Genomic DNA, 25,481 nt, shown 5'->3' with positions numbered 1-25,481 from the left:
TGGTGGCAGCAGTGAGATGAGGAGGTCTGAGATTCTTGAGGTGGACCTCAAAGTTGGCTGGTTTTTGTTTTTCACAAGACATCTCCTCCTCACACGGACTTACCCACTTGCAGCCGATGTGCAATTTTAGCATCTGTTCCACTGGTAGCCCTCAGGTATTTTGGAAAGACACCTGGAAGTAGACTGGGGGGGAGGGAAGGAAAACCCGAACCTTAATGAATGATACCTCTTCTTATACTAGACTGTGCAATCCACATTTAACTGCGTTTACTTTTCATGGGTATATCCAACCAGCTAAGGGTGGAACACATTCTATTTTATCCTCTCAGCAATCCAGTGAGGTTGAGAGGGACTGAGATTAATCACCCACTCGTTTAAAGCAAGCAAGCCTGTTTTGTGGGCAGAGGCTGTGGCTCAGTGGTAGAGCATCCCCTTTGCATGCCGAAAGTCCCAGGTTCAACCTCAGGCATCACCAGCCAAAAGGACCCAGTAGTAGGTGATGTGAAAGACCTCAATCTCAGACTCCAGACAGCTGCCCAAGTAAACAATACTGAACCTGAACTTGTTTTCAAGGCTGACTGGAGCCCAGAATATCAGCTGGAGCTTTCTTTTTGATCTCAGTAGAGTCTTTCCCAAGGCTTTTTGATGCCGGAGGCAAACGCCCCCCCAGCCCCCCCCCCCCCCCCCAAACTGGAAGGAAGGTGCCATCATTGCCCTCTTCTCCCCCCCCAAACATAGATAAAAAGGTAAAGGTTCCCTTGCTCGAAAGCCAGTCGAGTCTGACTCTAGGGTTGCGGTGCTCATCTCCGTTTCAAAGCCTAAGAGCCGGCGCTGTCTGAAGACGTTTCCATGGTCATGTGGCCGGCATGACTCAACACCAAGGCGCACGGAACGCTGTTACCTTCCCACCGAAGTGGTACCTATTTATCTACTTGCAATTTCTTGCTTTCGAACTGCTAGGTTGGCAGGAGCTGGAACTAGAGACGGGAGCTCACTCCGTCATGCGGCAACTCGGGTCTTGAACAGCTGAACTACTGACCTTCCACAGCCTGCAGTTCAGCGTCTTAACCACTTGAGCCACCGCAGCTCCTAAAACATAGATAAGCTGCCTCTATTCATGGTGTCCTCACTAGTGCCTGGGCTGTGCCTTACCATGGTGCAATGCCTCCTCACATGGGTCAACTGAGAGGCAAAAAGCCTCCCCCCCGAAAAAGGCCCTGCCCTCTTGCCCTCCCACAGGAGGAAAGGAGCAGATTTGCTGTGGGCTGCCCACTGGGGTCAGGGGTGCCACCTGGGCCTTCTGCTTGCCATGGCAGACCCCGATGCTGTGGGCAGACGGGGTGTGTGTGATAAAGCTGGTTTGGGTGCCCCTCCACCTCTGGTGCCCTTGGTCTTTCCCTGTTTCTGACCGGAGATGTCAGGGACTGAACCTGGGAACTTTTGCATCCAGGGCCTCTCTTCCGCCGCGGAGCCACAGTTCCTCCCGCCTGTCCCCCTCTCCACCAAAGGCAGCCTCCAGCACTCTGCATGAATGGAAAGCTCCTGAACAGTTTCCAAGGGCAGGGCCACAAGGCCACCAAAAGAAGCAGGGAGCAGAACAATAAAGCACTGACACTGGTTCGGTCCTGTTCCCACAGAGCATGTGGACTATTTCCTTCCGTATTCTCGTCTCTTCGTAGCGCACGGTGTGTATGCCAGATGCTTCGATGTTCTTCACCAGAGAGACATTCCTGATGTAAGGAAAAAACAAGCAGTGGTTGAAAATGTTTGTTCATTTAGGCCCTTCTTTTCTCACAATCAGGACCCAGAGTGGCTTGCAACTGCCAGTTTGGTGTAGTGGTTAAGTGTGCGGATTCTAAACTGGGAGAGCTGGGTTTGATTCCCCACTCCTCCACTTGCACCTGGCTGGGTGACCTTGGGCAAGCCGTAGCTCTGATAAGACCTGCCCTTGAAAAAGAGCAGTTTCTGTCAGAGTTCTCTCAGCCCCACCTACCTCATAGGGTGTCTGTTGTGGGGAGGGGAAGGGAAAGGAGTTCGTAAGCCGCTCTGAGACACCTTTGGGTTGTGAAGGGCAGGGTGTAAATCCAATCTCTTCTTCTTCTTCTTCTGCATTCTCCCTCCTTTCATTTTATCCTCACAACAACCCCACGAGGTAGGTTATACTGAGACTGTGTGAATGGGCCAAGGTCACCCAGCAAGTTTCCAAGGCACAGTGAGGATTCGAGCCTGGGTCTCCCAGATTCTAGTCTAACCACTACAACACATAGATACAATTTGGGGTAGGGACAGAGAAGGCTCTAGGATTCTCCTCCCTTTTGCTTTATTTTTATTTATTTTATCCTGTGCTATATTTTAATTCATTTTTATTTATTTACATCATTTATATTCCACTGTTCTCACTTGGACCATATGCATTCTGTGCCACTACAGAAGGGGCAGAAGGGATGGCCAGGCAGGGCTACCCCTCGAAAGGAATTTCATAAATTATCCTAGAAAGGAAGAACCTATTTGCCAAATGAGAGAACAGACAGCATTCTGTGCTGCTTATCCAAATAATTACTCTTGGTTCCATGACCTGGAAGAAGGCCTGGAGGTACTTTTCTCCCTTTCTCACAATACAAGAACTCGTGGGCACTCCATGAAATTGCTGAGCGGTCGGGTTAGAACGGATAAAAGGAAGAACCTCTTCACCCAAAGAGTGATTAACGCATGGAATTCACTGCCACAGGAAGTGGTGGCGGCTACAAGAATGGACGGCTTCAAAAGGGAATTAGATAGGCATATGGAGCAGAGGTCCATCAGTGGCTATTAGCCACAAGGTATAGATAGGGGCTCTGGGGCAAGTGATGCTCTGTCTTCTTGGTGCTTGGGGGGGGGGTCAACAGTGGGAGGGCTTCTAATGTCCTGGCCCCACTGGTGGACCTCCTGATGGCACTGGTATTTCTGGCCACTGTGTGATACAGACTGTTGGACTGGATGGGCCTTTGGCCTGATCCAACATTGGCGTCTTTTATGTTCTTATGTTCTTAAGGCTACTGAAACATGCAGAAAACCCTGATGCATGTTGGTCATTGATAGCATCTCCATTGTAATTGGACTACACTGTCCACGGTTAAATATTGGGAGCAACTCCAACACCACCACCCCTTTTTTGGCTACTTTTACAAGCTTTGAAATAGGTCTTAACCAATTATTGTTCCTTCCTTGTGAAACTTCGTATTTGTGAACAACTGGAGACTTATACCTTAAAATTATGGTAAAATTATATTGTTAGAATTTCATAGGTTATATGGTAGTAAACTCTAATAATCAATAAGCAATAAATATTGTACATGGTGCTACTTGGTTACTTTTGATCACTCAATAGAACAGTGAAAAGGGCAGCTCTTTAGGATGTCATGCCAATATGTGCATACTCCTCCTTTAACCTGAGAAGCGTCCAGTGAAAGTTGATGTAGATAGCGGGAGAAGTGGAGAGTTCATCAATCATCGCTTTCCGACTGGCGGGACTGATGCTCCACAGCAGACTGGCGTTGCCTTTGATTTTAGCAACCACAATATCCTCTGGGCTGTAGTTCACTATAAATTGCATGGCGGACTGGAAAAGAAATACATGAGCTTTATTATTTTTAATTAATCAAGACAGAGAAGGCTCTGGGATTCTCCTCTCTTTTGCTTTTACAAGCTTGTACAGGATACCATTTCCATTCAACTTCAGCCCAGTTTGGTCTCATCTAGGGCTGTGGTCACTAGGGTTGACAAAAAAATTTTTCCTACCGGCGGGGGTTCTTCCTGCTGGTCTGGGAGCTGTGTCTGTATGTGTGTGCGCGCGCCTCCAGGACGTCACCGGCTGCCATTTGAGGGGAAAACTCTTTGTTTTCCCCTCAAACGGCGTGGCCCCGCCCCCAGCGTGCGACGTCACTTCCGGGTGACGCGCACGCGGGGGTGGGGTTTCCCCCGGGCCCCGATTCTGGTGCGCCGGAAATCGGGGCTCCGAAGCGGGGGGATCCCCGCCCCCCGGCTGCATTTGGCAGCCCTAGTGGTCACACCGGCAAGTTAATTGTGCTTTGTTCCCGCTTTAATTTAATTTAATCGGGAACATTTTTCTTCGGGTTGGGCTGATTAGATGACGCCGGCTCCTCTCCTCCACCACCCGCTCGCCTGTCAATCCTTCCCCTGCCTGCCTCCAGCAAGCCACCTCTTGCTGCCCGACCAGCTGAGAGGGCTGCTGCGCTCAGCTCGCCTCGTCGGGGCTGCGACGGACCCTCCACCGCACCGAGCCCCTCCAGGCAATCCTGCCAGCCATGGGGCAGGCTCGGGCGGCGGCTGCTGCTCCTGCCGCTGCTGTGGGGGGGGGTGCCACTGCTGCTGCTGCTGCCATTACCCCATGAAGGCTCAGCCCCACCGTCTCCGCCATCCTCCTTGCCGACCCCCCGTCCAGGTTGCCAGAGCCCCCGCCTCCAGTCCTGTAAGTCGCACTCCCCGCCTCCGCCGCCACCTCCTCCTCCAGCCAAGGGACGGCCCAGCTTGGCATGTGGGTCCGCCACCCGCTCGCCTGCAAGCCCGAAAGCCGGCCCGGCACTCCCCCCCCATCTCCCCCTCCAGCAACGTCCGCCTCCTGCTGCCCACCGCAGCTTCACTCCTGGGGCGGACAGGGCTTTTCTCCAAGCAGGATGAGCGCTTGTTTGCTCAAGCGCTCAAAGCCAGAAGGTTTGAAAAAAATTGCACAAAGAACGGTCAGACGGCCCTAATCACAATCATTGAGAAAGATGGCTGTCCAGATAGGCGAAATCGCGCATTCAAAGCGCAAGTGCCAGGAAAATACTTGATTGTCCCGGGGGCAGGAAAACCCGGAAACATTGCGGGAGTGAGCCTGCTTCGGCACGGGAGGCGGACGGGCACATGTGGACAGAAAATTTAAATGCGAGAGGGAACAGCGGTGAACCCCGATCAAAAGGACCATGTGACCGCATTCTAGCAGTGTAAAGTTAACTCAGGTCCTTTCCACATTCGCCTGGCCACTCCAGATTTTCTCAGTGTTCGGGTCAAGGCAGTTTAAGTCCACAACAAAACAGCATCCAAATAACCCGGGGGCAACAGCAGGCCGAAACCGGGCTGACCACTGAAGGGAGGCAGTGTAATGCAGAATGGGGGTAAAACCCGGAATAAAAAGGTTGAACTCGATTTTAATGCAGAGGGAGGGGGGGGACCTGGATTTAAAAGAAGGTTGAATTTTATTTTAGTGCAGAATGGCTCAGAGGACACTGCGGTGAACATGGATTAGGAGAGTGCGGAAAGGGCCTCCGTGTGCTGGGGGTGGGGGTGGGAGAAAACACAGCAAAGCTTCCTGTTCCCTCCTGCTCCAGATTCCAAGCGAAGAGTCTAGCTGTACAAGAGATACTGAAAATGTCAATCTGGGGGCTTCCTTCCGGCCAATTCATCATCTTTACAGGAAGGCAAGGAAGGCGAGGCTAGCTACGGCCATTTTTAGCATCAAAATGGTCCTGCCCCTTCAGGGCTACAAAACCAGTGCATGACCAATAGGAGGATCTTCATTGTACAGCCAATCCCCAGGTGGGAACTGTAAACCCAGGGCCCTGATATGAGGGTGGTGATGGGCAAACCTGTCCTAAAATTACGCCTGAAAATGTAACATAGCAAAAAAACCAGCCCTAAAAGTGGTAAGAATTGATCAGATTTGGTTTGAATTATTCTGACCCCACAAACACACACAAAGATGCTTTATGCTGAATCATTGGTCCATCAAGACCAGAACTGTCTTCTCAGACTGGCAGCAACCCTCCAGGGAGCTGAGGTCCTTCTCGTTGCCTACTGCCCGGTCTTTTTAATTAGAGATGCCAGGAATTTAACCAGGGACCTTCTGCATGCCAAGCAGATGCTCTACCAATGAGCCACGGTCCCTCTCCCATTATCAAGAAAGTTTTTTTGCTTCCAAGTCAAACTGGAATTAGACCTCACTGGATTAGAGCTCAGTTTAGGAAGCAGTTTCAGCCTCAGAATATGTGACATTAAAGAACAGATTGCTTTTGAGCATGGGCAGAGTGCCTTTTCCCACCACCATCACAACCTGCCCCCCAAATATCTGGGAGTAGTGTGTTTCCAGGGCAGAGCACATGGCTGCCATTTTATTCTGGGGGAGGGGGGAAATGGCTGGCAGTTCCAGCAACGTAAGGGATCGCTTGTAATTTGTGCTTTATGAACTTCTGTGTGCTCAGAAGATACTTACAGGATGCAGGGCATATTGAATGGTGAGGTCATTGTACGCTGAAGGAGTAAAAGGGACCAGATTTTGCTGCTGAGCACTCATGGTAAATAAGGACTGGGAGAAAGAAAGAAGAAGAAAAAACGAGACCTGTAGAGTAGCTGATCTCCAACAAAACACATCACACTTTAGGCTAAATTCAAAGCCGCAGGCTAGTCTGACAGCCATTTTTTGCTGGTGCTTATCCAACCCATGAACTCTGCACTGTGGGCCAGTACCTGTCTTTTAATCTATTTAATTTGAAATTTTATACCCCGCTTTGTCCTCCTGAAAACAGGGGACCTACAGGCGAAAGCATGAAAACATATAAAACAAGCAAATAAAGTAAAAAACCAAGAGACATAAATCAACATACCAGGAGCCCACCATACCCTAATCCACATGTGAAACTAACAGCCTATCATACCCTAATCCACATGCTAAACTAATACCCTAATCCACATGTGAAAAGAATACCCTAATCCACATGTGAAAAGAATACCCTAATCCACATGTGAAAAGAATACCCTAATCCACATGTGAAAAGAATACCCTAATCCACATGCGAAACGAATCATGTGTCGTCCTTAACTCCTCTGGTAGCCCATTTCTAAGGGTCTTTGGCTTGAAAACACCTTCTGGTGATTATGGGGGGAAATGGTACCCATGGAAGTATGAGGCAAAGAAAGTGCAGAAAATTTTCTGTGTGACACTGAGAATGCCTCAGCATATGTGGCAATAACAAGAGCTCTAAGGAGATCCATCTCTGTGTGGAAGCATCCCATCTTGCCAAACCTGCGGGCTACAGCAGGTACATATCATGCAAGTTCTGCACCACCCACAGTAGGATCAAGCACTGAGTGATGCTGCACCCCCACCCATTCCCTTTTAAAGAGATACACCATGGGCTCTTCGGCACTCTTATTTTAGTCTCTTGGGTGCCCCTACTGCTTTATTTTTCATCTTATTTTCCACAAGTGTTTTTCGCCCTCTAGTGGTTGCTTCGATTTTACACTGTCGTATTTTCAGCATATTTCCCTGCAGTTTTAAAGTCCAGGGAAATAGGCCAGAGATATAGCAATTTGAAATCGAAGCAACCAGTAGAGGGAGCAAAACACATGCAGAAAAGGAAAAGAAAAAACCCCAAAGCAATGGTGCACACACAATGTAAATAAGAGTACAGAAGAGCCCCATGTGGTTTGCATGTTCCTCTGACTTTCTAACAGAGCTGATTGGCAGCTTTGGATAATGTGAATGGAGCCTGATTGTCAAATATTTCATTACTCAGGAGGCACACACAGACAACACACATCCCATCTTACCTCATAGCCGCTGATGGTGATTTGAATGGACACATCCAGAGGCTGGTTGGTCACTCCAGCCACTGATTTCAACAATGACATAAGTAGCAGCGGGAACCATATAATACAGATCAGCACAAAGATAATGACACCCCCCATTCCATACTTCACAATCAGTTTTTTCTTCTGGCCAGGAGGCTGGGGATATTTCTGCAAAACAGGAAATGGGAAATTACTGAGATGGGTGTAGACTCTGTGATCAAACTGAACCTTCCCCCCGAAAAAATTCTGCACTTGGTGGGTTTAAACTCAGCACTAAGGGGAAAAAAATTGGAATTCTTCATAGTCCAGACATCTGCCGAATTAACACATGACCTATTCATTTTTATTATATGCACGGGAATCTGAAATAATTTCCCAATAGTTATTTAATATATAGCATCTAACATTGGCCCAGGCTAGCCTGATCTCATCAGCAGGGTCGGCCCTGGTTCGTACCTGGATGGGAGACCACCAAGGAAGTCTAGGGTTGCTACACAGAGGCAAGTAAAGGCAAACCCCCTCTTTTTATTTCTTGCCTTGAATATTGTACAGGGTCACCATAAGTCAGCTGTGCCCAATACTCTACCATGCGCAGCTATTTGATCAGTCCCCACTTACCTTCCACAAGGAGTTCGACTGACAATGGTCTTAAAATTCTATTGTCTGGTAAGTTCTCGGCAATTACCCTGTCTGTTGCTGAATTCTTAGCTTATGTTTGGAAGATAAGGGTAAGGGCGCATAATTCTTAATCCCCCTTGTGCTCATTTGGATTGTTATATTTTTTAACTGAGTTCACTATTCTTGAGAAGTTTAAAAATGATTCGTTGGTGTAACTTGATGTAACTTGTTATGATCTATTAATTCATTCTATTAATTTATTTGTTCCATTGCCTTCCTTATTGTTCCTGTGTTATGCCAATAAAGGTCTATGTATAAGCAGGGCTCTTTTTGTAGAAAAAGCCCAGCAGGAACTCATTAGCATAATAGGCCACACCCAACAGCAGGAACTCGTTAGCATATTGGGCCACACCCCTGACAGCACAGCTCATTAGCACATTAGGCCGCACCCACATGTTACCAGAAGTGTGGTTATCCAGCCACACCCACCTTTTGCTTGTTATTCTGTTTACCTTGTTTGTTGTCAAAACCCAGGGCCTTTTTTTGTAGCAGGAACTCCTTTGTATGTTAGGCCACACACCCCTAATGTAGCCAATCCTAATGAGTTCCTGCTGTTGGGTGTGGCCTATTATGCTAATGAGTTCCTGCTGGGCGTGGCCAACTTGGGAGCCAGCCGGAACTCCGTTCCTGTGCGTTCCTGCCCAAAAATAGCCCTGTGTATAAGTCAGCTGTGACTTCAGCCATTTTCATCACCTCCACTCATTTTCACTTTGATCTGCACATTTAATTTAAAGTGAGAAAATAAGGTTGCACTTACGTCTAACTGCTGTTCATCTGAGTGTCCTTATGTGCAGGTACACATTTGGACTCCGAGTGCAGAGGCCAGCCGCGGAAAAGATTTCCAAAGCTTCCTAGTAGACGAGGAGTGCCCCTCCTCCACCTGGCGCTTTCTCACCAAAATGATCACATGACCAGGAGGAGGGGCGCTACTCACTCAGTTCTCTCTATGTCACTGCAGGGGACCCCAAGATACAAACTGCTGACAGGTGAATCAAGGCAGAAACTCATGAATTTCAATAGGTAACTATATCCTTAATGACTGAATCTTATTGTGGCTGAATGTCATGGGGCCTAGAGTCTGGTTACTGAGTTCTCTGGGTTTAGGCTCTATCACCCAGTAAGGAAAGCCACTCACTTTCTCAGATTCTCTCCAACATTTCATGATGAAAATATTAGCATAGATATCTTCCACGCAGATCCAGCTGGACAGGCTGAGAGTTGTGTCTGTCCAAACCCAATCCATGGCAGCCCTCAGCTCTGTCAGGAAAGGTATCAGGCGGAATCTATCCCCAGGAGAGAAAAAAAAGAATGCAGGTCAATGGTAGGGGTCAGTATTTTGCTTTAACTACCCAAGGAGGGAACTGTGGCAAGTCAGTACTCAGGAAGTGACTTTTGCTTTCTACCAACATTCTAGTATGGTTACAGAGTGATAACAGATTCTCATAGTCTGAGGCCCTCTCCATACTACGAATATATATCTGCTCATAGCATGCCAAGAAGTACCTTGGGAACTGTAGCTTGGTGCTGAGAATTCTCTGTTCCTACTCTCATAAGAACATAAGAAAAGCTCTGCTGGATCAGACCAATGGTCCATCTAGGTCAGCATTCATATCTCACACAGTGGCCAACCAGTTCTTCTGGATGGCCAACAATAGGGCATAGAGACTGAGACCTGTGGCCATCAGTACATCCTCTGGTGGCAAATCCCAAATTTTAATCATTCTCTGTGTAAAGAAGTATTTCCTTTTGTCTGACCTGAATCTATTGCCCATCAGCTCCATTGCATGCCTAGTCCAGCATCCTGTTTTGCGGAGTGGCCAATGAGTTCCTCTGGAGAGTCAACAATAGGGCATAGAGACCCTTATGTTTCTTCCTGGCTCTGGAATTCAGAGGTTTAATGCCTCTGAACTTGGAAGTTCCCCTCAGCCATCATGGCTAGCAGCCATTGATAGACCTATCCTCCATGAATCTATCTAATCCCCTTTTAAAGCTGTTTATTCCTGTGGCCATCACTACATCCTCTGGCAGCAAATTCCACATTTTAATCACTCTCTGTGTAAAGAAATATCTAGGATATGTAAAGACGATCTATCAATGTGGCTTACTCCCAGGAAAGTGCTCTTACGGCTGCAGTTCAAGTGACCTGTTCTCTTTTTAACAGGAGAGGTCTGTGATATTGCCCTGCTTCAGCCGTGGGCCACAGACGTACATTACAAAAGTGCCATTACCTATCTTTCTGGAGCTCCTAGAAGCAATGAACAGAATGACTTGACATTCAGGAAGATAACACTATCTTCGTTCGTGGGGAGGGCGGAATAGAAATCAAAATCGATCAAATTCTTTTAGGTTTTTATTTAAAACACACGTAACACAGAGCTTACCCCTGGAACAGAAAGAGGTTTATGCAGTTGTACCTCTTGGTCAGAAAGTTGCCCAAAACCCGTTTAGGGTAACCACATTTGATCTGAAATGCTGACAGGCCAAAATAGACACATTTGACCAAATACCACAGCTGGGCTACTGGGTTCCTGTTAAACCTCCTGCAAGGGAACAGAAGAAACACCTCCATTTCCCTCTTGAGCAATAGAAGATTCGATTAGGCCTAGGCAACTGTTTTATGTATTTACTAGGAGTAAGGTCCATTGTGGGAAGAAATACAATGAGCTCTAGAAGGAAGCGCCAGGTGAGTGTCCCAGCTTTGGCTGGTGGGACGGCAGAGGGAAGGGGGAAATAGAGGGGGGCAAGCCATGTTTATTTCCTTCTGCTTAGCTATAAGCCAGGGCTGTCTCAAGTCATTTTGCTGCTCCAAGTGGGTAGTATGGGAGGACAGCTTCATGGTAACAGGTATGGTTTCCTCCACCCCTGACTTATGTTGATTTGGGGCTATGCAGTGGCAGCTAAGGTAGAAAAGCACCTCCTCCTATGCCATGTCTTCTGGGTTCCAAGGGTCTGGAAAGTGGTTCCATAGCAAGTTACAGGGTTACCAACTCTGGGTTGGGAAATACCTGTAGATTTGAGGGGTAGAGCCTGGGGAGGGCAGGGTTTGGGGGGGGACCTCAGCAGGGTATAATGCCATAGAGTCCACTGCCCAAAGCAGCCATTGTCTCCAGGAGAACTGATCTTGGTCATCTGGACATCAGTTGTAATAGCTGGGAAATTTTCTGTAGGGGAAATGATATGCTGTGACTGGGGAACACGGTGACTGGGGAACACGGTGATTTCTGGGAGATCTCCAGGCCCCACAAGGAGATTGGGATATATATTTTACCTCAGGACACATTCAGTGACTACCAACAGCAAACTGTTTAGAATGTTAGAGGCAAAGGCCAATCAGACCACATATGCAAATGACCTCTGTGTTCTGACTGGCTATGGAAGGGAGAGGTAAGGCAAACTGTTTAGAATGTTGGAGGCAGGACTCAGGCAACACAGCCAGTGGTTAGGGACACCCTCTGAGTGACAGATCAGGGAGCCAACTGATTTGGGAGCGTGTGGAACGTTCAGGAGAGTCCATGACCAAAATACAATTATATATAAGTGTTTATTTATTAAATTAGATTTTAGGCCGCCCTTCCCTGCAAGCAGGGCTCAGGGTGGTTAACAACGGAAAAGGTATACAATAAATAATTAAAAGTTAAAATCCCAACAATAAATGTACAATACATACAACACCAATAATACCCCAGTGCTGGGGAAAATGGGCAACATCTACCAATAAAGATGCTGGCATGCCAGCAAACAAGGAGGGGAAGGAGATAAGGGCTTTGCTTGGTCAGATATACTTGGGAGTAAGCCAAGCCCCAGCACCACCACCAGCCCTTCGTGGGCTTGCCTTGCTGCGCAGCACCCAGGAAGCAACAGCTGGCAGGATCCATGCCCCTTGCTTCCCCCATGCCACCTCCTCCGGTGGCACTGCCATCATATCAGGGGCCTGCCTTGGATTCTTGAGCACTGAGGGAAATAGACTGGTGTTCCCTTGTTCTGCACAGGTGCCAAGAGTTGCCTACAACCACCACCACCACCACCTGGTTAGATGTAAGCTTTCTTAAAGTCAGGTCCTCATCCCACAGTGCAAGACTCCTCTCCGATGGTCATTTCTCATGCCATTCTTGGGACTTTAGGGGAGAACTAATTGCAGCCCTCTGCCTTAAAGAAACAGCCGGAATGGTGGCTTTTCTGAGAAGGGGTCAATTATCTGACCCCAGCGGCTAGATTAGAAATGGTTTAGAAACCATGTGCGCGCACCACCCATTCATAGTTATTCATTCAGACAGGAATATGGGCATAAGGACATTGGCTGGATGGGGGAAAGATCTACAAGTGCCCATTATGGCATGATTTGTACTTGTCAGTACCTTGAGATACTTGTGCAGCCCACACCTGGATGTCCTGCATCCGACTGACGTTCCATGTCAGGTTTGCTTAGAACAATGAGGGTTGATCAATGTCTACTTTAAATGGATGTTAATACCTACCATCCCTGTTGTTCATTATTTATATAGCAGCATAGCCAAATAAATAAGAGTGATGCATTTGTAGCTCTTGAGCTCTATTCTGTATGTAGCTACCGCCCTCAATGTCTTATGCACCCCATCCCTGTTCTTTTTCCATTACCCTCACCCTGACAATCTATAAAAGCATATATCCATAATATTGTACATATGGGTTTACCGTTTGTGTGTAATGTGGTGTCAAGTCACAGCCGACTTATGGGTTTTCAAGGCAAGAGATGAACAGAGGTGTTTTGCCATTGCCTTCTTCTGCATAGCAAGACCTTGGACTTCCATGGTGGTCTCCCATCATAACACTAACCAGGGCTGACCCTGCTTAGCTTCTAAGATCTGACAAGATTGGGCTAGGTCAGGGCATGGATTTACTACATGTCTACACATTTCAGCTACAGAATTAGGGTGCCTTGATTGCACATATTCACGCACATGTGCATTGTGCAAGTCTCTATCCCATTGTACGTGTACATGAGTTGCAATCCAAGACCTTTTCCCCCCCAGCCAAGCAACCATCATGATCAAGGGCAAAAGCAAACACAGTGTCTTTTCAAGGGGGTTAAAATGGATGACATCAACAGCACCTCCCATGTCTTTCCACGGCTTGGTCTATTGGATCATTAACACGAGATCGTACCCGGCCCCCCTGCACTCAAATTGGACATTGTGGTACCTTCCCGTAACTCCAGGCAAGATGAAGAACATCCAGAAGTGTATGCCGAAGACGAGGACCACCTGGAAAACGCACTTCCCAAACATGTTCTTCCTCAGGTAGATTGCCCGATCGACAATCATTGCAGCAAACTGCATCAGAAGCATCACAAGGAAAGCTTCGGGAACTTGGTCTTCGGAGAGGGATTCTGTGATGTCAGCGGCAGCCGAGTGCCTCTGAAAGAATGGGAAAGCATTTGTTTCTAAAATAGGGGTATGAAAGAAAAGAAGCAGCCCTGAGTTGGGGAGGGGCCGTAGATCAGTGGCTGAGCCTCTGGGACCCAGGGTCAATCCCCAGAATGGGCAGCAGGTGATGTGAAAGACCTCTGCCTGAGATCCTGGAGAGCCACTGCCAGTCTGAGTAGACAATGCTGACCTTGATGGACCAAGGGTCTGATTCAGTAGAAGGCCGCCTCACGTGAGTTTTGGAGGGAAGTCCAGTAGGTACATCCATGCAGTATAGCAACTTAGTTGTTATAACTCCACTCCCCCAAGAACCCTGGGACTTGTAGTTTCGTGAGGGTGCTGAGGATCGTCTTTTACTACCTTCTCTGCTCCTCCCCTTCAGCTCTTGGAAACAGGACTGCCAACCTCCAGGTGGGCCCTGGAGATCTCCCAAAATTACAACTGATCTCTGTTCCCTCTAAGCTGAGTTAGTGTGAGCTAGCTCACAGTTTTTGAACCTCCAGCTCCAGCTCACACATTTTTGTCTTCACTCAGGAAGGAGGGCTCCAGAGCAAGCTAATTTATGCAGCAACAAGATCGCTCACTCACAACTTTAATGCCAGTAGCTTACAGAGTAGAATTTCTGCTCACAAGACTCCACAGCTTAGAGGGAGACTACAGAGATCAGTGCCATTGAAGAAAACGGCTGCTTTGGAGGGTGGCTATTATGGCCTCATACCCCCATTGAGGCCCCTCTCCTCCCAAACCCCAGGCTCCACACACCCCACCCCAATCTCCAGGAATTTCCCAAACAACAGTTTGGGAGTGACCCTACTTGGAAACCTAGCAGGAAGCTACCTCCTGGAAGGAGGTGCTTGGAAGAAAGAGACTGTTTCCACTAAAGGCAGAGCTTTTGACATCTGCTCTGCTCCCGCCCCTCAACTGTAGATGAAATTAAAAACCTATTTTTTGTCTGTTGGCCAGCTACAGAGTAGAGTAAGACGCATGTGGTGATTCATGCTCCACCTTGCTCCACTCTTAATGCAACGCCTGAAGCAGAATTCACAGAGAACCTCTGGAGCACGTGAGTTTCACTATGGGTGAGGTGCCCAAACCAATCACCCAGCACAGCAGACGAGGAGATTGTCTTTTCTCTGCTTGTAAATTGAAAACAGACTGAATGCAATAGGTGGGGGGGGGGGGAGAACCCCACAATGTGATAAGAGTTCCAGTGGATCAAGTTCTGTTTCATATGCAGCTGCCTAGTAGAGAATCAGACCATTAATCCAGCTGGTTTAATACTAGCTCCTCTGCATGGCAAAGGTTCCTCAAGGTCTCAGGCAGAGAAAGTGCTTTCCCAGAACCTGTTCTTTAAGAATGTTCAACAGGAGATGCCGGGAAATGAACCATGGACCTTCCACATCCAAAGCAGGCGTTCAACACTTCTGAACAGCATCCTTTTCCTGGAAGTAAGTCCCACTGAATATAATGTCCGTCTCTTGTCTTGAAAACTCTACAGGGTTGCAATGTTGGCTGTGACTTGACGCCACTTTTCATCACCAATGTTTCCAAAAATATTGAACAGAAATATTGCTGCCAATTTTATGACACACACTCCATGGGAAAAATAAACTTGCTTCTGAGTCCTATTACTGGGGCAAATTTTAACGAAAACAACGCAACACTTCATGTTTAAAATTTAGATTATTTTTAAAATGCAGATTTATTTGCCTTATTCAAAACATTTCTACTCCATTTTCAAATCTGGCTGTATTTCTTTTTTGTTTAGCCAAGATTCTGCTTAAATTCCTTGCTTTCAAATACAGATGTGAAGAATCTGTGTTGCTTCAAACTTCCTTATAGTCTACTCTCAAGTAAATTTTTATTAACTCCAGTCCACCTAGGATTCCTTTGGAGAAAGGGAGGAAACTGTTTCAAATAAGTAAAAATAAACTTAAAACATGTCAAGAAATAACAATATGAACGTGAGAATATGCGAAATGATCTCCCCACCACCACTGTCAACTCCTACACGTCTAGGATTACCAAATTGCATGTCTCAGGCATTACTGAACCCCTGGAGACTTTCGTTCATGCATATACTTACACCAAAAGCCCAGTAGCCAAAGATGACAATAATAAAATTGATCACATCAGCTAGGAACATGAGAGCATAAACATCACAGACTGCACTGTACTCTGGGTAGATTATGTCATGGAAGAATTGTCTGATCGGCCGGTAAACCCTGAGAACACTGGGAGTAAAAAAATGAACCTAAATTAGTCAAATTGTAAAGGAGAGCCATGCGTCTCAAACAGATATCTCACATGGATAAAGCTTCAGGAGAACACATTCAGCACACTTGGCTTTGCTAGCAAGCATCTGCAGTGCAGGCTTCCCATTTACCCACCTAGGGTGGGGAACTACCCACTCCAATTTCCCATCCCAAAGAAATTGAGTAGAGGGGTGGAAATGGCCTCCACACAGAGACACTCTAGGAATTCCCCCTAGTTTCTACAGCAAAGACTACAGAGACTGGGGGAGGCAGCCTAGAGCATCACCTGGAAGTGACATCACATCATCCCGAAACTCAGGCCTTCCCACCCCTAAAATCTCTAGGCATGTGCCAAAGCAGTGTTGGAAACCCTACTGCAAGTGCAATCATATGTGGAGTCACTCCCATCTGTTCAAACCTCTTGATTTCAAGGGGCTTAGACTGCAGTAACTCTACACTGGATTGTGTGGTGAGAAAAATAAAATAGTTGGTTCAGAAAATTTAAAACCCATTTATACATTTAATTTTATAAAGAAATCATAGTGTTTTTCTCTCCTCTGTTTCTGTAACTTTCCAAGCAGCTATCAGCACAGTGAACATGACTCCGAACATAATTTTTGCTAGGCCTTTGTCTCAAGAGATATCTTTCCTCCATCACGTACACAGGAACCAACATTTGCATTACATTGTTCATGAATCTAAATAACTTGGAAACGTTTAAAAATAAAAGATTGGTATGCACCTGCCATTAGGTCAAGGAAGCCAGGATATTTGCAATACTAAAGGCTTGCCTACATGCAGAAACTCACATCACACCTCCAGCCAGCAGACAGTGCTTGACTGTCTGCCCTGATTCAAGGAAACAAAGAACATCCTAAAATTGTAAGGATTCTTGTGTTTGTCATTTAAAAATTTAGGTGCTATCTTGCATTGTTTTGCTAAAAGCCTCAGGGTGACCCCATTGCCTCTGGAATGTGGGAACATTTCCTGGGCCATAATGGCCCACATTACCAGGGCAGTTAGATTAATTGATGCAGTTTATAATTTCTATAGCTCTACTGAAATGTATGGGACCAATATGGTATAAAAGAAGGCAAGACACTTCATTTCAGCACTGACTCTCGGAGATCCAGGGAAGGCTTTGTCTTTCGTGGTCTCTCTGGGCCAGTCCAGAAGCTTCTGTGCATGGGGAAATCTTTGTTCTGTATATTTAACCACTGACTCTCTCTTTTTTTTGTGGAAGTAAGTATTCTGTTTTGTATTCCCTGCTTGGCTTTAGCTAATAAACTATTTTATTGTTTAAATAAACTTGTGTTGCATTCCAGCTAACTTTCTTTTAACATTCTACCCGCCTTGGTAAGGGGCACTCACCAGACCATTACCAACCTAAAGGGGGTGGGAACAGGTGTAGGTAACACTTTATACAGGGTTAGTTTAGACTGACAAGTGCTATGTAATGATTCCTTGTTTTATATGTGTGTGTGTCCCTTTAAAAGTTTGGTTGCATGGCTGAGATATATTAGAGTGGTTGAAGAGACAAGAGTGGTGTGATTGGTGATTGACAGAGAGGGGGAGGGGTTTTGGAAGTGGTTCTGAGTGGATTAATATGTATGTCTGTCAAGAGTGACAGTTACAGTTTAGACAGTTGATGAAGACAGTTGAGAAGAGTTTGTTCTGATTTCTGTGAGAGAAGCAGTTTTGTGTGTGCTTAGGAGTTATTTCTGTGTATGAAGAAAAGTTAAATGTATATGAAACAAGAAAGTAAAGTTAAAGAGAAAAATATAAAGTCTGAGTGACAGGCTAAAGTGAAACAGTAAACGTATATGGTCTGAAGGAAAAAAGTGTTACAAAGTTACATGCCAAGATCCCTGACAGTGAGAGAGAAAAGTGTGTGAAATATCAAAGCAATTGTTTAGTATTTACCCATTCCTAGTTACAGTGTACTACCATATTATTTACGAATTATATCAATAAATCTACTTTTATTTAAGATACCAGTTCTGAAAGAAATACTTCCCAGGACCACACTAGTACCTCGAAAGCCTAAAACTGACCTACCTACCCAGTGATAGAAATAGTATAGTATACAGGTTTGGAAAGCCTTAAATTTCCTGGTGGCAGCCGGATATACACAGTAAAACAAAACATAAAGAACACTTTAAAGGGAAACCAGACCTCCCCAGATAAGAGGTCGTCATATGCTACAATTGCATTTTTTCAACAGATTGCAAAGTAGGGATTGCACTCATGAAACATAAACAAACATTTCAAAAAGTTCCAGGTAGAAAATTCAGAAACAAAAGCCATGTAACACTTTGTGAACTACACAAAGGAAGTGAAACTGTGCAGGGCAGAAACCCTGCAGCAGCCCCACCTTTTTAACAGACCCAACAGCCTGAGTTTCACCACTCAGCAACGTTCTATGCTCCCCTCCAACCTCAGGAGAATTCCTCCAACTTATGTGGCTCTTCCTCTGACACAAGGGCCACTTTATTTGGAAGAAGACCCTTCAGACTGGAGGAAGGGCAGGTTGGATTCTGGCTACGAAACTTTGCTGGGGAGAGGGCGTTGGATTCTGGCTAACCAAAAACTTATGGTACTGATGGTGAGAGATAAACATGTTTTGAATAAATAAAAATGTACTCGCATTTACATTTTAATCACCAGCTTTTTTGCTTTCTGCAGTGTCAGTTTTCTGCTCTTCTTGGCTGAGCCTTCCGTATCAGCCAGGCTTGTTTTTAAAAGGCTCCATTTCTTCTTGGCTTCTTTCGGAGATCCGTCTGACCAACAGAAAGCACACAGTGCTCAATCTGCGAAATCGTCATTTCCCTCATATCGAATGTTTACAGTTTAGGACATTTGGATGCCCCCCACTCAGGAAAAAGCACCCGAAGCATCGAAATAAATTTAAAAAAAACACGCAATCATTAAAATAGTCCACAGAAGTGATAACAGGAACCCATAAAACAGCAAAGCGCAGTCATTAGCAGAATAAATAATCATATGCAGGGGTCGTTTCATAGAAAAAGAGCTAGGGGAACTCATTAGCATAACTAATTAGCATATGCCACACCCCCTGACATCACCGGAAGTGTGTCATAAGGCCACACACCCTGACATCACCGGAAGTGTGTCATAAGGCCACACCCACCACTCAGTTAGTCTTAGTCTTAAAGGTTAGTCTTAAAGGTGCTATTTGAACTCTTGGACTATTTTGCAGCAACAGACTAACACAGCTACCTCGGGGAAGCTCCTGGATGGGGCTGGGAGTCCTTGCGGAGACCACATGGAGTGGCCTCGGCCAGGCAGAGGGGGAGGACGCCAACTTACCCTCCTGCTTCTTCCTCCTTCTGCAACAGAATGAGGCTGGAAGAAGGGGGCGGCCGGAAGAAGGGGGCGGGGCTTCGTCGTGTGCCCCGCCACCCTGCACCTCACCCGGGGAAACTGCGATCCCCCGCGATCCCCCCCAAATCGACCTCGGATCATATGGTGGTGGGGGGAGACTCCGTAGCTTTCCACCAGCTCGTGTGGGGTCCACCTGCTGAAAGCACAGCCTTCTATATGCTATCAGCGCAAACATTCTGTTTCTAACCATTGAGGTGGGTTTTCAGAGGCCTTGCCTTCTCTCCTATAGTAGCCCTGAGGACTTTTCATCAGATGTTTTGGGGTGGCCCATTCTGAGAATTTAATTCCCAGGTGCCTGCAAGGCCCAGTTCAGATTGGGATCACAGTAGGGGACCCCCAACCTGCTGGTATTGACTTGAAAGGGGGGTAGAAACTGTGCCAGATCATGACTTGAACTAGCCATAGTCTAGAACAAAAGCCATTGGTTTGCACTTCCAAATATACAGGCAAATCCATGGCTACTCTCATTTTCTATCTGCTCAGCACTCCGAGTACGATGGCGCCTGGAAGTTAATCAGTGGCTATGACAGCTATAACAGTGGCTAGAGCACCACCAGTTGAGTTGTTGTTGTTCAGTCGCACAGTTGAGTCCGACTCTTCGTGACCCCATGGACCAGATCACGCCAGGCCTTCCTGTCTTCTGCTGTCCTCTGGAGTTTGCTCAATTTCATGTTCGTTGCATCTATGACACCACCAGTTGAGACGCAGTATCAATTCATAATTAAAGCAAAACAAATCAAAGCATGTCAACCCACCTCAAACCATTTTTCCTTATTTGGTTTTGCTAGTTGATCACAAACCATAGTTTTTACATTCAGTTTGTACCTTCAGACAACATTCTCAATCAGTGGGTGATTCCACACTAGACTATAAATCCTGGTTCAACCCTGTTCCCGAACTTACATTCTACACTACACTTGAGTTCACCCCTGTAATTATCTCAGGGTATCTTTTGTTTCCACATTACATTGAGGTCACCCCAGTTTTGCCCCACACTTGCCTGGGATAAATGCAAGGTACTGTGTCCCGAGTTGAACTCTGATAAAACCAGGGATCATGAGATCCAAGTGCAGAAAGGACCTTAGTCAATCTTCCATGATTTGGCATGATGTCTGAAGTGTACAAGCATCTCTGATACCTTTCCATTATCTGCTGCTCATCATCTATTGCACACTGCAATATTAAACCCTCTGCTCTTCACCACAACAGCACAACGGTCAAACGCACAGGCCTACCTTCATTCTCCTTCTTGGCATTTCTTTTGAAGATAGTCCTGGGAGGACTCGGAAGTCTACAAAGCTGCTGTGCTCCTAATCCAGGCTGAGGTTCTTTTGGGTGGTCTCTGCTTTCCTTCTGCTTCTGCTTCCTTGTGGAGTTCTTTTTCTTGGGGTCTGAGGTCTGGATGTCATTGGAATCCCAAACCCCATGGCACTATAGAAAATTATACACTGAAATCTGTTGTGCCAGTTTAAAGCATGAGAACCAAAAACACTTTGTAAAATGAGAGGTCGTAAATCGGATCTAATAACGCCTGAATGAAAGCACTGCAGATCTTTCCTGTGTTCCCCTCCCCAGAGAAAGTTTATTCCCAGGATCACACGACACGTACGGACTAATAACGGCATGCAATGGGGAGCAGAAAAAGGAGGCCAAATCCTCTCTCCTTTCTCTTCTGTCAACAAAACTGCACAGACAAAGAGCAATTTGTCCCCTTTCCACACACCCCACAGCAACCTCTCAACCAGGGCTGCCAGGCCCAGCAACTGTCAGGAGATCAGGGCGATGGGGACATGGGGGGCAGCCATTGGCGATGGTGTGATGTCACTTCCAGGAAAACTCAGAAGTGATACCACGCCTCTCTAGGAATCGCCAGAAATTTCCCAACCCAGAACGGTAGTCCTACTGAATGGGGTGGAACACTTCCTGGAACATGGAGTTCTGGCGACTACCAAAGGACAGGAAACACCCTCTTCCTAGGGTTCCCCACACTGCTTCAGCAAACACCAGTTGGGGGGGGGTGTCTGGAGGGGGCAGAGTTTGAGGTGGAAGTGATGTCGCTTTGAGGTGACTTTCTAGGTTGCCTCCCCTGGTCTCTATAAAGCAAATTCCTGAGGGGGCTGTTTTTTCTCTCACTCTTCAGTCCCTTGGGGGCCAGAAACTGGCACTGGGAGCAGGTAAGTCCTCACCCTGGATGGCTAAATGGGAGGCCTATAGAAAGTTAGCAGGAGTATGCCAGGAACAACTGAACACATGAAGCTGCCTTATACTGAATCAGACCAAGGGTCCATCAAAATCGGTATTGTCTACTCAGACTGGCAGCAGCTCTCCGGGTTCTCAGGTGGACAGCACAGCACCCTCAGAGCACAACACTGAGAACACCTCAGGTCTTTCACATCATCTATTGCCTGGTCCTTTTAACTGGAGACGCTGGGGATTGAACCTGGGACCTTTTGCATGCCAAGCAGATGCTCTGTCAAGGAGCCACAACTTTTATTTATTTATTATTTATTATTTATTATTTATTACTTTCGGCTTCTACCCCGCTCGAACCCCCTAGGGGGTCTCTGAGCGGCTTACAGTTACTCTGTTATCCCTAACTATGGCCACATCTGAATTGGGGTGGGGACTGCCCTACCAGCACCCTGTAGATGGCGCTGTTGTTCTTCTTGATCTTAGTTCAGCATCTCGGCCCATTGCTGGCTCGGCTCCCTCCAGCTCCCTCCATCCTGCGCTGGGTGCGCATCGGCGCGGCTTCGGCTCAGTCCATCACGGCTCCGCCCACGCCTGCGCCTCACGCTCTCCTTGCGTCACCTGGCTCCTCCCATCGCCGCCGATTTCTGGACTGCTACGATGTTTTCACCCGATCGCCATGCTTGCCGCCGATGCCATTGTTCTCCGCCTCGTCTCGTTTCCAGTGCTCCTCCAGCCCCCCGGAAGGGGAAGGGTGCCCCCTGCCATCTAAGGCAGGTACCCAATTTATCTACTCGCATCTTGATGTTAATTGTGCTTTCGAACCGCTGGGTGGGCGGGAGCTGGGACTAGGGCCAGGTGCTCACTCTGGCCGCGGTGGATTCGAACAGCTGTAACGGTTGTTCGCAGATGTTACCAGCAGGCGGTTTAACCGCCTGCGCCACCACTCCCACTTTTGGGGGTGGGGCATGGGGGAAAGGATATCAGCAACACCAATGTAAACACTACGCAGATCAGGAAGACCCTTAGACCATCACTGGTGGCACTTCGAGGTTCCTGTCAGAATTAACATCGACACTTAGAAGGCATTCCCCCCCGCCCCATTTCCCATCCCCAGTTGAGCTGTGGGAATGAAGACTTTGGAGACTGTGAGGATGAGGCTGCATCAGTGGGATTTTGCCTGCCAATAGGGAGCAAAAACCAAGCCTAAGCCAACCTCTCCCCCATCCTGTTTTGCTATTTTACTTACAATTGGAATCCACTCTTACAGGAGGATTTAATTAGAGCATGCTCTGAAAAACAGATAGCATTCCCTTTGAGGATGCAGAAAGGCTTGCCGTACCTTCAAGTTATACCTGTGGAAGAACAAAGCCAGTAGCTGCACCAGATCAAAGAGCACGTAGCCATCCTTCTTCTCAATCCCAGCAATATTTGGCAAAACAAACGGCACTTCTGCATTGATAGCGCAATACACCTTAGTGGCCCAAGGAAAGAACCCAAACTGGAAGAAGTATTTGATGAGAATATTTACCTGATCAGGGAAAGGAAAAATCTAATTATTCAGAAGCAAATTACTTCATGACATGGGGCTTTTTCTCTTCTGTCTATAGGGTTCCCATTTGAATAGGGCTTTTCCTGCTCTATGTGTAGGGTTTCCATTTGCCCGCTTATGGTGGGAGACGATCCAGACAATTGCAGCCCTTGCCCATCGATGCTCAGCTGGTCAGCAACTGGGATAATATTACCATAGAGTTTCTGGTGATTGCTAGAGCTACCCTTGTCACTTCCAGGTCAGGGCTCGGCTGAGAATAACGAGACTGGCCCAAGGTCACCCAGCAAGCTTCCACGACATGAGTAGGAATTCGAACCTGGGTCTCCCAGATCCTAGGCTAACACTTTAAGCACTACACCACACTGGCTTTCATGATGGAATGGCGAGTTGGAATTTGATTTTTTTTTAATGGCATGATTATATATACAAAACTAAATAAAAGAATTTTTTCACTGCCTGCATTTCTTTTCTGGCCACTGAATACAAAGTTTGGATGCACTGGCACCTTTAAGACCAAACTTTGTCCTGCTGCTTCAGACCAACATGGCCACCCACCTGAATCTATTTCCTGGCCATTATTATTATTCCTTTTGTTTCATGATTATTAATGAAAATCAGGGCTCATTTTTGTAGATAAAGCCCAGCAGGAACTCATTAGCATAATAGGCCACACCCAACACCAGAAACTCATTAGCATATTAGGCCACACCCCATAACAGCACAGCTCGATAGCTTATTAGGCCACACCCCCATGTTACCAGAAGTGTGGTCATCCAGCCACACCCACCTTTTGCTTCTTATTCTGTTTACTTTGTTTATTGTCAAAACCCAGGGCCTTTTTTGTAGCAGGAACTCCTTTGCATGTTAGGCCACACACCCCTAATTTAGCCAATCCTAATGAGTTTCTGCTGTTGGGTGTGGCCTATTATGCTAATGAGTTCCTGCTGGGCGTGGCCGACTCGGGAGCCAGCCGGAACTCCGTTCCTGTGCGTTCCTGCCCAAAAATAGCCCTGATGAAAATAATAGTGTCGTATAGAGGAGAGGCCCTGACCTGGATAACCCGAGGATAGTCTGACCTACATGGAGGCAGGCAATGGCAAACCACCTCCAGATGTCTCTTGCCTTGAAAATCCTACGGGATTGCCGTAAGTCCACTGTGACTTGATGGCAAAATAAAAGGGGGGGATGTTAAAAAATTATCTGCCCCGGGCACCAAATAGGCTAGTTACACCACTATCCTTAAAGTAGAGAAAAGCAGGGTATAAAAATCTATTCTTCATGGGCACCACACTGGGGATTCCTGATCCGTGGAATACCCACCTCCGTGTAAACAATGGCTGTCATCCAGAAGAATTTTGTAGGCCTCGGAATGGACACCATGGCCCACAAGAATATCAGGACGGGCAGGATCAAAGTGAGGACAGAAGCAGAGACCATGTGGTTCAGGATGATCACAGAGTAACACAGCACTTCTGATTTGGACACCATGGCGTTGTACAAGGCAGCTCCCAGCTTCAGGGGGCGAGGGAGTCCCTGGTAGAACTTGTCGGATTGCTCCAGTTCACTGTCATAAAAAGTCCTGTGTCGCATTTTCCAAACAAGAAACATTAATTAGTAAAATGGCATATTCATCAGCTTGTACATTTACCATGCCTCTCTTAGTCCCCAACCAGCCTCTGGCCTTTGGTATCTTTACAGGTAACAACACATAATCCTAGCATCCACCTTCTATAGCCACTCTAGGCCCTCTGTTGCTTCTAGACTCTACGGTATACTACAGAGCAGGGGTGGCCAAACTGTGGCTTGGGAGCCACATGTGGCTCTTTCACACATATTGTGAGGCTCCCGGCAGGGCAGCTGGGGAAGCGAAGGGGAGGCATACTTTTTATCCCTCCCTCTCTCCCTCCCACCTATTTGTTTTCTTTTTTTCTCTCTCTCTCTCTCTTTCTCTCTTTCTTTCCAGCTCTTTCATTCTTTCCTTCCACGTCTCTCTCTCTCTCTCTCTGTGAGAGAGGTGAGTGGGTTTCTTTTACTTGCTTTCAGCTGAGAGAATTCAGCTAAGGATATTTTGTGGGAAAACTGTGTTTAGCAGTGTGTGGAAGCACTTAGAGTTCTTGCAGAGGCCTGGCTGATTGAGTGTGGGAGAGGAACGGGCATTGTTTGACTGGGATTGCCTGTAATTGAGAGGAAGTGGAAGGGGCATTGTTTTGCCTGTGATTGAGTGCCTGGGTGAATTTGAATTTGAATAGCTGCTGCCTGACCTCTGCTGGGGGAGGCCTCTATTTAAGGAAGCACCTTGGCAGAGGCACGAGCCTCTGGCACGAGCCGAAGGGTGAGCTAAAGGGCTCTTTGCCTGTGGCTCTTAGCCTAGGGACTCTTAGACTAGGGGCGCTG

At 46.9% G+C, this 25,481-nt stretch overlaps 1 protein-coding gene across 1 annotated transcript in view; it reads right to left on the bottom strand.

Annotated features, from left to right (window-relative positions):
• LOC107119836 (piezo-type mechanosensitive ion channel component 2-like) overlaps positions 1-25,481 on the bottom strand; it is a 109,998-nt gene that overhangs the window by 8,830 nt on the left and 75,687 nt on the right. Inside the window, exons 32-42 of the mRNA XM_015422450.1 lie at positions 24,408-24,666; positions 22,891-23,066; positions 15,772-15,919; positions 13,462-13,676; positions 10,665-10,823; positions 9,419-9,566; positions 7,585-7,773; positions 6,248-6,340; positions 3,429-3,598; positions 1,614-1,730; positions 108-183 (exon numbers count right to left, since the gene is read on the bottom strand). Of these exons, the coding sequence (XP_015277936.1) occupies positions 108-183; positions 1,614-1,730; positions 3,429-3,598; positions 6,248-6,340; positions 7,585-7,773; positions 9,419-9,566; positions 10,665-10,823; positions 13,462-13,676; positions 15,772-15,919; positions 22,891-23,066; positions 24,408-24,666 (1,750 nt within the window). The remainder of the gene's footprint in view (positions 1-107; positions 184-1,613; positions 1,731-3,428; positions 3,599-6,247; positions 6,341-7,584; positions 7,774-9,418; positions 9,567-10,664; positions 10,824-13,461; positions 13,677-15,771; positions 15,920-22,890; positions 23,067-24,407; positions 24,667-25,481) is intronic.

The sequence above is a fragment of the Gekko japonicus genome, unplaced genomic scaffold (assembly GCF_001447785.1).
Source record: "Gekko japonicus isolate JY-2015 unplaced genomic scaffold, Gekko_japonicus_V1.1 scaffold1190, whole genome shotgun sequence".
In the NCBI taxonomy this organism is placed as follows: domain Eukaryota; kingdom Metazoa; phylum Chordata; class Lepidosauria; order Squamata; family Gekkonidae; genus Gekko; species Gekko japonicus.
Note: the sequence above shows the minus strand (reverse complement) of the source record. Positions and strands in the feature narration are given on the sequence as shown.